General features: G+C 52.0%; 1 protein-coding gene across 4 annotated transcripts in view; it reads right to left on the bottom strand.

Moving 5' to 3' along the window:
* Nucleotides 1-11,412, bottom strand: part of Igdcc4 (immunoglobulin superfamily, DCC subclass, member 4) — a 36,022-nt gene extending 24,610 nt beyond the window's left edge. For 3 of the 4 annotated variants that reach the window (NM_001415707.2, NM_001415708.2, XM_087562793.1), the window contains 1 exon segment: nt 10,772-10,911. In NM_001415707.2, coding sequence (NP_001402636.1) covers nt 10,772-10,835 — 64 coding nt within the window. In that variant the 5' untranslated portion in view covers nt 10,836-10,911. 4 annotated transcript variants of the gene reach the window in all.
* Between the last annotated feature and the right edge of the window lie 2,051 nt (nt 11,413-13,463).

The raw sequence follows: 13,463 nt of genomic DNA, 5'->3' as shown, positions 1-13,463 counted from the left end.
GGAGCTTGAGGTTTCGTTTTGAGGAAAATGTTCTAGAATTAGACAGTGGCCAGGCAAACACAACCTTATTAGTGGATTCAAAACCACAGGATGGGGCTGGGGGAGGAGTTATAGCTCAGTTGGTAGAACTTGCATAGCATGTCTGAGGCCTGGGTCTAGCCTCTAACACTACATAAACCGAGTGGGGTGGTACACACCTGTAATCCCAACACTACAGACAGGAGGATCAATAATTCAGGGTCATCCTCATTCTCAGCTATGTAGAAATTTGGAAGCTAGTCTAGACTACGTGAGAATCTGTCTCAAAAATAATTATCTGTCCACGTGGTCAATTCTATATACATTGTCAGTTCTATCTTGGTCTTAAAAATTCAGAGCAATTCTTTCCTTTTAGGGCTGTCATGAATGTCCGCTGGGTGATGTGTACGATGTAGCATTGCCTGGCACTGTGTGGTGGCTCAGTGGTTTTAGTCCTTCCAGTGTCTCATCTCCACCACTGTTACTCATACCACAAGCTAGAAAAATGCTGTAGTTGGAAAACTCTGAGAAATGTACTGAGTGCACGTGAGAGTTCGTACATGCGTGTGTGTGTGTGTGTGTGCATGTGTTGTGTGTATACTTACATGCTGCCCATAGACCCTAACGCTGTCCCTGACATCCTGCCATGAAGGGAAGAGAAGGAGGATTAGAATAGAGTGTACACTATGCTGTATCAGTGCAAAAATCACAAAGGGAAATATTTCTTATCATAAGCAATACTTCAACAGGGCCTGTTCATCATTGTCACGGAGCAATGGCTCCCCATGGGGGGACTTCAACACAGTTGACCTGCTGTCTCCCTTTCCCATAAGAACTGAGTCACCCAAGCCAAGGTCTCTTCTCATGTCTGGTTTGTCTCACGACGAGGCGTAATGGCACATCTGAAAGTCGACCAAGGATGGAGGTGACATCCTCATAAATGTGGCAAAGCTGGAGGGACAGAGTAGGAAGGCTAGACCATCAGGAAGACGTAAGACCTTGGGCCAGGCACTTCTTCTGGGTCTCACTGATACAAAAATATCTGTTCCAGAGCAAACAGCACCATCCCACGAACATTCCACAGTGTTCCAACTATGTTCCCCTACATACACGTTCCTCTGTGTGCTACACTGGTCAATACCTAGACCCCTCTGTGTATCCATGTTTCCTCCTACAGCATTCGAAGCAGAATAAGACAGCCCAGGGACTGGAGGGACGAGTCAGTGGTTAAGAGTACTAGCTGTCTGTTCAGAGGACTGGGATTCGGGCCCAGCACGCCTATCAGCTCACAACCATCCATAACTCTAGTTCCAGGGGCTCTGATCCCCTCTTATGGCTGGTGCAGGCAGCAGGCACACACATGGTACATACAGGCAAACATACAGGCAAAATACTTATACACATAAAACTATTATTATTATTAACAATAATATTATTAACAATAATAATAGTAAGGAAAAGAAGCCCTAGCTGGCCAAGGCAAGGGTACCTGGGAAGAAATGTGAAGGATGAAGGGTCAGAAAGAACCTGACCAGACCACCGCCCTCCCACTCCTTCAGCAAATCTCTGCTGGACAGGTCTGGCTGCAAGGCTGGCCTAAGTGACAGGCAGTGCTAGGGGAGAAGGCAGTCCCCTCCCAGTGGCTGGAAAGATGGCCCAGGTGGAAAAGTGTTTTCCACACAAGTGTGCCGAACTGAGTTTGGATCCTCGGGTTTACACACACCTGCAATCCCAGTGCTGGAAAGGTGAAGACGGGGACCCAGGAGTCAGTTTCACCAATGAGCCCTAAGTTGAGTTAGAGACCCTGTCTCTGAAACTAAGGCGGGGGCTGGATAAGTGGCTCAGCCATTGAGGAAGGGTATGTGCTACTCTTGCAGAGTACTGGGGTTCAATTCTCAGCACCCGCATGGTGGGGTTCACAATCACTCGTAACTCTAGTTCTGAATGAGAGATCTGAGGCACACTCACCTGCACACACATATCCACAAGCAAAACACCCATATGCATCAAGTCAAATAAATAAATTTAAAATAACTTTCCTTTACTTATTTTAATATATTTACTATTAAAATATAATTTATTGTAATTATGATAATATAACTTATTGTGTTATTACTGCGACGTTGCTTTAATGGCGATATCTGTACAAGAGACTTCAGGACGAGACAGCAAATGCACAGTCGACGTGGTTAGCAGAGGGGCTCTGAGTGAGTAAAGACCACCTTGCTCCAATACTGTAGCTGTTGAGGCAGCTTGAGGCCTCTTCTTCCTCCTCAAAGTCTCCCTCCTCCCCAGCTGTAGGGAACCAGTACTGCTGTATGCAGGGCACCGGGTGTTTCATGTTGCTGTTAGCCTCAGAGAACTCCATCTCATCCATGCCCTCACCTTAAAAAAAGGACGATGGGGTTGGGGATTTGGCTCAGTGGTAGAGCGCTTGCCTAGGAAGCGCAAGGTCCTGGGTTCGGTCCCCAGCTCCGAAGAAAAAAGGAAAAAAAAAAAAAAAAAAAAAGGACGATGACCTCTGACCTATTCATGCACACCACCCTTGGAGACACGCACACACACGGGCGCGCACACACACATGCACACACACACACACACACGGGCGCGCACACACACACACACGCACCCACACACACCCACATGCAGACACACACACACACACACACACACACACACGCGCGCACACACGCACACATCAAGGCCCCAGTCTTGCCACTGTACCTGCCGGCTGTGACAGCCAGGTATCCTCTCTGGTTTCCACATATCTAAAATGAAGATGCTACTGAGCCTTGTGAGGCTCACCCAAGTGTTGTGTGTGTAAGGGTTCAGGCCACAGCCCGGTGGATATCACTCAAATAGAGGAGCTCGACCTCTTTTGGTTCGGTTCTGGGAATGGGACCAAAGGTTTTGTGCAGGTCAGACGAAAGCTCACTACCCAGCTATGCCCAAAGCCCCGTTCTGTAAGACCCTGGGCACACGGTAAGCAGCTACACAAACGCTCTTTGCTCCCCTTAGCATTCAGCCCTTTCTCTTCTAAAGCCCCAGATTCCATGATTCAAATTCAGAGTTGTGGAAGGCAAGCCTGGGCTCCCAGCCCAGCAGTTTCAAATGTTCTGGTCCAGAGGCAGAACTGGAGGCTTGGATTTCAGGGGAGAAAAGCCCCACATAACACGAATCCTCGAGTCCTCTGGCAGCCTCCCCACCCCCTAAAGCATGTCCGGGGCTTGAAAAATCCCCTGCCGTGCTGAACAAACAATGTGAACAGTTGGGGCCCGAGCAGCTGCTGGGTATGTCAGCAGCCAGGGCTCTGGCGGGCAGGACAGCCGCCAGAGGGGCTGGTGGCTGGCAGGGGGGCCCCAGGAGCTCCAGTTCCCTTCCTGAATATTCATAGATCAGCAGATGTCTAACTTCACCACCTCGGAGGAGTCCAACAAGGCGGAATCAGGGAAAGCCACAGGGACGAAGACGCAGAAAGAGCAGGAATCCGCCTCAGAGAGCAGCAGAACTGCTCCACCAGGCCTAGCAGACCCATTTCAGTGGCAACTCCCCGAAGCACAAGGTCCATTCTACCGACGAAGAGACTAAGGACTGGAGTGAGGGATGGTGGTGGGGGATCTAACTTTTAGGAGGTGAACCTGCAACTGGGAGGTGAAGAAGTGGGCAGTTGCTCCTGAAAAAGGTTTTCCAGGAAACTTTGCCGGGACACCAGTCTTCCTTCAGGAGATTTCTCTGCCTTTTTCCAGGGAAGATTTTCAAATGCCATTTGGAACTCTCCTAAGAATTTTTCCTCTCACCTAGAGGTGAAACAAGCTTTGTGCCTCTCCGCCATCATTGTCCCCTTCGCCAGGATTCTACGTCCAGGCGTTTCTTGCACAATCTTGGGTTAGCTCCTCCCCCAACCTCTTCTGTCTCAGTTTCCTCAACCTTAAACATAGGAATTCCCAAATGCAAACATTTGCATCAAACTTCTTTTTGGCCTAGGGATGTGGCTCAAGCTAGCAGGCCCTGGGTTTGATTCTCTAGCTCTGGATAATTAGTGCTTAGAGGCACACACGCCAAAAAAGGAAATATCAGCACTAGGCAGGTGGAGGCAGGAGGACCAGAAGTTCAAGAGCTCGGTGATAAGAGTGCTTACCTGCATGTTTGAACCCCTAGGTTCAATTCCCAGCACTACACATGCCAAGTTCTAGGTCATCCTCCTCAATATAGGGAGTTCAAGTCCAGCCTGGACCACATGAAACCTTGTTTCAAAAAAACCAAATCAGGGGCTGGGGATTTAGCTCAGTGGTAGAGCGCTTACCTAGGAAGCGCAAGGCCCTGGGTTCGGTCCCCAGCTCCGGAGGGGGGGGGGGAGGGGGGAGGGGGGAGGGGGGAGGGGGGATGGGGGAGGGGGGGAACCAAATCAGAGGCTGGGGAGATGACTCAGCAGTTAAGGACACTGACTGCTTTCCCAGAGGTCTTGAGTTCAATTCCCAGCAACCACAGGTTCACCATGCAACCACACACCCACCCCCTCACCCCCCCAAATATAAAGAAACCCAAACTAAAATTGTTTCATTAACAGACAGCCTAAAGTGTTATTTAATTTTTTTTCTTTTTTTTTTTTTTCGGAGCTGGGGACCGAACCCAGGGCCTCCACCACTGAGCTAAATCCCCAACCCTGTGTTATTTAATTTTTAAAAAACATTCATTCTTATGAGTTTTGCCAAATGTATGTCTGTGCACCACATGCATGCCTGATGCCTCTGGAGGTCAAAAAAAGGCTTCAGATCCCCTGGATCTCAAACTTCCACACTGGGAGCCAAAGTGGGGTCCTCTTCGAGAACAACACATGCTTTTAACCACCAAGCTATCTCCCTAACCTCTACTTTTACTTTTAAACTTCTTTGTCCTCTGCTCCACAAAAGAGCAATGTTTACTTTAAAATGTGTAAGGTCTCTCCACTGCCAAGCCTGAAATAGTGATATCTGAAAGAGTGTAGATCTTTCTTGTCCTAGGCCTCTTACTCCCCCAATCCACTGCACGGCTGACTCCCAAAGTCCTTTGCACAAGCGTTTTCATTTTTCCTAAGACTGGTGCAGAGGGGAGCACACAGCAGGTACCAGGACACTTACTGATTACCAGTCCATGTCTCAGTTCTCTTCTGTTCTCTTTTTCTTTTTCTTTCCTTTTTGGTGAGAGTCCATCAGAGATGCAGAACTTCTGTTTTTGGGCTCTCCCAGTCATCTCTCAATCTTTTCTTTTCTTTTTGAGACAGGGTCTTTCTACATAGCCCAGTCTGTCCTAGAACTCAATATGTAGACCAGGCTGGCCTTGAACTCACAAACAGCCCCCCTACTTCTGCCCTGAGTACTGAGATTAAAGGCTTCTGTCACTGGACTTGGTCCTTGACCTTATTTTTCAAACAGATTTCTTTTCTTTCTTCTTTCCTTTTTCTTTCCATTCCTTGAGACATGGTCTCCCTCTACAGCTCAGGCCGTTTGTTCTTGATGCTCCTGCCTCTGCTTCTTTTACAGGTTTGTGCTACCATGCTATGAGAAGCCCTTGTGCTCAGGTAAGAGGATAAATTAGATTTTATGAAACCTAAGAGAACCTAGTCAGAAAGGCGATTTGCCAGAGACTTCCAGGGTCTCCTTGGAGCTATTTGGCGAAGTTATCAGGAGCCTGAGTTTGGTTCCATTTTCAAGGGAATGTTCAGGAAGGACAGGGCATGTAGGTGGGGGAGGGGAGCAAGGCCAAGGACTTGCCACAAACGGCAGAGCTTCCTCACTCTCTGCAGATCTATGGCTTGTTCTCAGTGAAGGGCCATCCTCCCTGACACCATAGGCCACTCTTCTTTCTCAAGAGACACAAGTCAGTTTCTTCTAGAACCTTGGCCACCTTCCTTACCACACACTAAGTCCCTCCCTCCAACAGCTGGAAGGAGAGTCCGGATGGCTGCCAAGGACATGAGGAGAGCCTCAACCCTCCCTCTATCTGCAATGCTGAGAAGGAAGCTCAGTGTCCTCTAGGGTCACAGCAAAGCCACATGAACATGGCCTGCTTCCATCTGGTCCCCTTGATATCCTTGCCCAACTACCCATCCCTAAAAAGTCACCAAGTCTCTGAGAGGGCCTTGTGGGCCCCCTTGCTACTCCTTAGAAAGGCTTTGAAGCAGTCTGATTTAGACACTTGTCCCTCCTTTCCTGCCACGAGGACCCTGGATGTTACATTGCTAGACTGTTTTTTTGAGGCAAGGTTCCATGTAACCTAGACTGGACTTGAACTCTATGTGTAGCTGAGAATGACCTTAAATTTCGGTTTCCTTTCCCTCTAAGTCCCAAGTGCTAGGATTGCAGGCTGAGCCATAGGGCCAAACTTGCATGCTGGGCAAAGCACTCTACCAAGTGAGCTATGACCCTGGCCCTGTTTTTTGGTTTGTCCTTAACAGCCTCAGGATTATATCCTAGTTGGCCTTTAGGCTTTAGCATCTAAAACAGCATGTTGTGTAGAATAGATGTCTAACACAAACTCCCCAAATGGCTTGTGTAGACATGCAGACCCTCTCAAATAATACCATAGAATCCCCTATGCCTTCCCAAGCCTCCCCTTTGCTCTAGGGCTAAGAGCAATCTGAATAACGCAGGAAGAAATGGCGCGGCATGCTATGCAGCCTCCACTAGACACCTAATATCATGCTGTGATACACGGAGAGTGGGAAGTCAGGATGGGCTCAGGTGGTTGTATGCTTACCCAGCATGCATGAAATCCTGGTTTTGGTTCCCAGCACTGCACAAACTGTGTGATGGGGAATCCTGTGATCCCAACACTTAGAGGGTAGAGGCAGAAGGATCAAAGTTCAAGACTATATAGCGAGTTCAAGGCTAGCCTGGGCTACACTGGACCAGTTCGAAACGAGCAAACAAAAAGCACACATGAGTCAGAACGGCAAATTCATACTGACACTGTGTCTACACATCCTAAGGGTGGGGAGCCCTTTACCCTGTGGGTTCTGCTATACAGTTCATACCTTTAAAAGTAACTTTCTTCAGAGCTCACCTGTGTCTCGGATGTGTCAGAGCTCTGCCCTTAAAACTACACAACAAGGTCGAGATAAAGTAAGAAGTTTCCTATTGAGTGATGGAGAGTACTGATTTGCACCCAGGGGAAAGCTTATTGGCCCTTGGCTTCCTTGACTCCAATGTCCCCAACATCCCCAATGTCCTTCCACATCCACAGGCTGGAGTCCTTGCCAGGAGATAGCTACAACTGGCCTGGCCCAGAAGAGAACGTGCTGGACTTCAGGACTTCCTTTCTGGTTTCCCTTCCTCAAACCTCATTTTCCACCCCTCTGATGAAGCTAGGATCTTCTCCACAGATCCTTCCCTGCGCCCCTGGGAGCCCCGGGCCCGTCTGGCAGTGACACCTGTTCTGCACCTGGAATTCCGAGTCTACTTGCTGAGGAGCCTTTGGAGCAAGTAGGAGGTAGGTGAAAACGGATTCCGTGTCCTTGGACCAACCAGAGAGAAGACCCAGGCCTGAAGCTGCCAACCTCTCTCATGGGAGGCAGAAGACAGAGACAATGAACTTGCTGCGTGTGCACCAAATGCCTGGGAAGAGTGGCTGGTTTGCCTTGCAAAGAAGAGTCCAGCTCCAGATCAGCTCCTGATTGCGCTAGGCAAGTGCTCAGGTTTCTCATCTGTAAAATGGACTCATAGCAAATTTCTTTCTCTTTTTTTGAAGGGAATAAGTTGAGTTACTATACAGCTTAGGCTGGCACTGATCTTATAGCAATCCTCCTGCCTCAGTCTTTCAAGCACTGGAGTTAAGAGATAGGCAACATGAGGCCTAGCTTCAAAGGTGCCTACATTATTATGATGCTATAATCATGAGATTCCTTAGCTTGAAGAAGGTACCTTCAGGGAAAAAATTATATATAAATATATGCTTAGTGAGGTCATGAAAATACACACAGGCTCACAGGTCTAGGTAAATTACAGCAAGAGTCACTATTAAAGCCAGGTGGTGGTGGCACATTTTTAGCACTCAGGAGGCAGAGGCAGAGGCAGAGGCAGAGGCAGAGGCAGAGGCAGAGGCAGAGGCAGAGGCAGAGGCAGAGGCAGAGGCAGAGGCAGAGGCAGAGGCAGAGGCAGAGGCAGAGGCAGAGGCAGAGGCAGAGGCAGAGGCAGAGGCAGAGGCAGAGGCAGATGGATCTCTGAGTTCCAGGACAGCCTGTTCTACAGAGTGAGTTCCAGGACAGCCAGGACTACACAGAGAAACCCTGTTTTGAGCCCCCTCCCCCAAAATGAGTCCCTATTAACAGGTCACAGAGCTGGTCATATGGCCTGGAGGTTGATTAAGAGCACTGACTGCTCTTCCAGAGGACCAGGGTTCAATTCTCAGCATCCACATTGCAGTATACAACTGCCTGTAACTCCAGTTCCGGGGGATCTGACACCTTCACCCAGATATACAGGCAAACACCAATGCACATGATATATAGTCCAGAAAGGAAGTCCACTGGCTGCCACCACTCTCCTGTATCGCCACTTCTTCCCCAGGACTGGGAAGCTTCCTGCCTAGCCCTGAACTATCTATTCTTCATACTGGCTGTGGTGAGCCGAAAGCTAGTCAGAAAACCTGCCCACAGTGGGGCAGGCGGGTCTCAGGCCAGAAACTTGGGTGAGACCGGCACTGCACTTTGTGAGCTGGGCCTTGCTTCCTCCTTAGCCTCCTCTCTTGACAGGAGGCTGACACCCCGCCCCCAACTCCCACCCCCATATTCTAAACTCCAGCCAGATCTAGCTTGATGCAATGATGTGGAGTAAATCGCCTCCCAGCGTTGGCACCCCCTGCTTGATCTGAAAGGCTCCTCCCTCTGCAGGGCTGGCTTTTCCTCTCTCCATCATTTTCTTTAGAACCTTTTCTGGTGCTCCAGTTTGGCTCAGGAGCCTCTCTTCTGCAGTACCTTGCCAGTCCTGGCCCCTTAGCCTGACCCTAAGACTGGCAGCCTGAGTCTAGGACCTTATTCACAACATTCTGGGCGTCAGGCACATGTCAGCCTATAGAGTGCTCAGCACATACTGTGAGAAGAATGGCCGGCCTCCACTCTGTAGGGGTGCACACTGCAGAGGTTTACACACTCAAAGGAGGTTAAGCCAGGGCAAGGACAGTAGTTGCTGTAGCCATTCAGTTGGCAGCCAGGGAGAATCCCAATGTCTGTTCCTCACAGTCTGCACTGGGGAGAAGAGTCCAGTCTCTCAACTCTTCTCCCCGGTGTCCCGGCCTGAAGCCTCAGAAGCATTTAATAAAGCGCGGGTGCGGTTGCCAGCCAGGATCCCGCGTTCCTGGAGCTTTGGGAAGAACAGGAGGAGGAGGGGAGGTGCAACTATTCCTTAATCCTTCGGGCTCCGCGAAGACAGACACCTCTCTGACATTTCCCCGCGCCACGTTCACCTGACAACTCCGGGGCCTCCGGCCTCTGCGGCCCAGCCCCGCGCACCGAGCTTCTACCGGCTTCCAGCCGGGTCCACGGTCTCCGAGGGAAAGGGGCGTGTCTTGCAGGGCGAGCTAGGGTCCGAGCTGTTTCCAGCACCCTTCCACCCGCTGTTTTCCTGGAGATGGGCCTGGGGTTGGCCCAGTGGAGGCTCCTTTCCTCCCACCCCCCACCCCCGCCGCCCTCCCTGCCTCCCTCCCACGTGGCCTGGCCCAGTCTCTCTGGAAAGCCGCAGCAGCTGGAGAAAAAATCCCCCTCCCCACCCCCACTGCCAAGTCCCTCCCCGACTCGCCCCGGACACATCCTTAACTCCCCCCTCGTCAGGGGAGGCAAGAAGTAATCGAACAAAGCGGGCAGCCCATCCCCCTCCAGGCCCTAGCACCTAACCTCCCTTGGGCTGTCCCCCAAACGCTCACCCCACTGAGAGTGAGAGAGCTGGGGGTGGTAGAAACAGCTTTGGCATACACGCTTAGATACTTCGGTCCCCCTCTCAGCCCTTTCTTCGGTGTGGACAATTGTGATCCTTACCCGTGACCCTACCCTACACTAGGACCCGGGGACTGGAGGGGGCCTTGCTGACCTCGTCCACGCTTCCCTGGTCCGCCCTTGGGGGTGGGGCAGGAGTGACACGCGTCCCATCCAGAGAGCGAGTGTTAGACGCGTTCAGCAAAGCAACTGGTTTCCTGCCCTTCCCCCAGCTCCCCTCCGAACCCCGAGTTTGGGTCCACAGCACCCCCACATTCCCCCACCTCCCTAACTGGCCCCAGGGGCCACACCCATTGGGCAAAGTTGAGTGTGGTTTTTCTCACCGCCGCCCCAACCAAGAGCAAGGACACTCCCCAAAAGCCAAGGCCAAATATTAGCTCAGTCCCATCCAGTTACACACGCACCCGACACAAATGGAGGTGCAAGCGTACACTCCTGCCCCGCCCGCTCTCTCAGGCACACTCGCGACCGCGAGACGCGTGCGGGCAGGGCAGAGGCATGCCCCGCTTGGAGCCACCCGCGCCGCAGCCACCCGCGCGCTGGCAATGCCACCCGGCGCCTTAGGCACGCGCTGTGGACACGTTCTCCTGCAGGACACCCCCACCCGGAGACACACACACATGCACACCTCACAAGCACAAGGGCCACGCGCAGGGGGACACGCACGGTGCCAGGCTGTGCACAGCAAGGACACACACCCCCTGGGGGCAAGTCCCCGCAGTCCCCGGCGCGCAAGCATCGCCGGCACCGGGGACGCCCACTCGCGACTGCGGCCACCCGGGCCCTTACCGCGCGCGGACAGCAGGCAGAAGGTCAGCGCCAGGAGCCCGCGGCCCGTGTCCGCCCGCGCCATAGGGCCGGGCTCGGGCCGCTGCCGCCGCGTCCGGGCGCCTGGGCCGCCGCCGGGGGAGGGCGCGCCGGGCGTCAGTGGCTCCGCGAGGCGCGGCGCCGCGGGCGGGGGCGCGGCCTCCGGGGCCCGGGCCCGAGCGGGGGCCGGCGCGGGGGCCGGGGCCGCGGCCAGCTCGCCCGCCCCTCCATCGCCATCTTGGGCTAGCGGCCCACGCGGGGGCGCCTCGCCAGTGTGGTCACCCTGCACCACGGAGGACACGCGCCCGCGCGCCACCAGCCTGTTCCTGCGACTCACTCAGCACGCGGGAGCCTCCCGCTCTCCGGGTCACCTCGGACTCTTTTCTGTTCATCTTTTCACCTGAGCCTCTGAATCTCTGTTTCCTGCCCTGGTCATGACCCTACCCTCGGGGTCTCCTCCACCTCTGTTCCAGGCTCAATGGAGGCCAGTTTACTGAGCCCTGGCCTTTTCCAGCTCACGTCCTGACCTGAATCCTGCTTAGCTTCTCTACAGGCTGCACCAACAGATCCACTGAGGACACCACAGTCCCTTGTCCCCACTGCCTCTTCCATGCCAAGCTGAGGGATCCTCTTGGCTTCCTTCCTTCCTCTTCAGTAGCCAACCCTCTGTACTGTGTTCCACCTCTGTGAGGGTCGGAAAAAGACTTGGCTTACCACTGTTTTACATACCTGCAGACTGGGAACATTGGGGTTTGGGTCGTTCTAAGGACAGGAGGCTTAAAGCAGCAGGTGCAGGGCCTGCTAATGGTGTTGGGCCCTCCACCTTCTCACTTCCAAGACGGCCTCTTTTCCAACTCAGCCAGCCAGGTTAGTTGCCTCAGTGTCTAAAGCTGGGGAACCAATTGTCAGGCTGGGTTCGGGAGAGGAATATACACCAAACCCCTGTTTTAAATGATTGTGTTTGGGCCTGGAGAGACGGCTCAGCAGTTAGAGTGCTTATTGCATTTGCAGAGAACCTAGGTTTGGGTTCTAGCACCACTCAGGCGACTCACATCTGTCTGTAACTCTAGCTCCAGGAGGTCTGATGCCACTGGCCTCTGTGGCACCTGCACCTACAAGCAGACACACAATTAGATATAATTTAAAATAATAAAAATCAACACACATTATATCACTGCATTGGAGGTTATAGAAGTGGCCCCGTGGCTGCTAGAGTGCTTCCTGCTCTTACAAAGGACCTGGGTTCTGGTCCTGGCACCCATATGGTAGCCATGACCATCTGTAACCAAAGTTCCAATGAATCTGATGCCCTCCTCTGGTCTTTGTAGGAGCTTTCATGCACATAGTGCACATAAACTCATGCAAGTGCACACACACACACACACACACACACACACATTTTCTTTTAAAGGAAAATGCTACATTCTTCCTTTTCTTGTATCTATTGGTAGTCCCACGATTTAGACCCATTTAGAGTCTGGTTCATATGCTGCCAGTTAGCTTTGTACCTTTTGGGGGAGGGAGAGGTTAAGGCAGAGGTTCCTGTACCCTCAAACACATTCCGTAGTCAAAGATGACCTTGAGCCTCTGATCCTCTTACCTCTACTGCAGTGCTGGGCTAACAGGTGTGCACCAACAAGCACCATGCCTTGTTGGTGACAGCCGGGGACTGAACCCAGGGCTCCTCACATGTTGAGCACACACTCAGCCCCACTATGTCTGTATTTAGCAGATCTCAGGGAACCTGGAATTGTCCTTCTTCAGCCTCATTTTATTCTAGAGCCATCATTAGCACCTCATTCGATTGCTTCTTCCTTGAAACCAAGCAACCTCCTGGTCCTCAGACTTGAATGGGCTCTCCTCTTTAGACTAGTGAGGCTGAGAAGATCCCTCCACCCTGAACCTTCTCCCTAGACTTGCACTCCCAGCTCCTGCTCAGCGGCTAACAACCCTGATCTTCCCATCCCTCCTGCCTCCTCCAGACCCTACTGTCTCAGTTCCTAGAACCAACATCCTTCCTGTAGCTCAGATCCGATATTTTGAATTCTTAATTATTGCTATGTGTGTGAAATTTGTATGGGGGTCAGGCATAATTGCCACAGCACAAGCCTGGGGGTCAGAGGACAACTTTGGAATTTCCCTTCACCTTCTCCGTGGGTTCTAGGAACTGACCTCAGCTCACCTGGCTTTGCCCACCAGGCAGCTTTACCTGCCGAGCGGCCTCCATGGCCTTGCAGCTCAAATCTCAATCAAATCAAACATTCACCTTTGACCCCTCTCCACCTGCTTTTCCAGCCTCTTCACCTCTCACCTGAATTGTTACCGAGCCTCCTCACTACCTTTCCCCTTTGTGTGCTTTAGTTCATACAACAACCAGTTCCTGTCACAGTTCTGCTCAACTCTCCCTAGGCTTCCACCTCAAAGAACAGAATAGAGTCCTGCCTCTTACTCCACTGATCTGCTTGCCTACCCCTTCCCAGCAATACCAACCCCTTCTCTTCCAGCCTCATGACCTTTGCCCAGAACTAGGGATGTTACTTAGAGTTCTTGCCTAATGTACACAAGACCCTAAGTTCAATGCTCATTATTGAGGAGAAAAGAACAAGAGGAGGAGGGGGAGGAAGAAGAAGAGGAGGGGGAGGGAGAAGAGGAGGGGGAAGAAGAAGAAGAGGGA

The sequence above is a fragment of the Rattus norvegicus genome, chromosome 8, assembly GCF_021556685.1.
Source record: "Rattus norvegicus strain SHRSP/BbbUtx chromosome 8, alternate assembly SHRSP_T2T, whole genome shotgun sequence".
In the NCBI taxonomy this organism is placed as follows: Eukaryota; Metazoa; Chordata; class Mammalia; order Rodentia; family Muridae; genus Rattus; species Rattus norvegicus.
The sequence above is the reverse complement of the archived record's forward strand: the minus strand, read 5'-3'. Positions and strand labels throughout refer to the sequence as shown.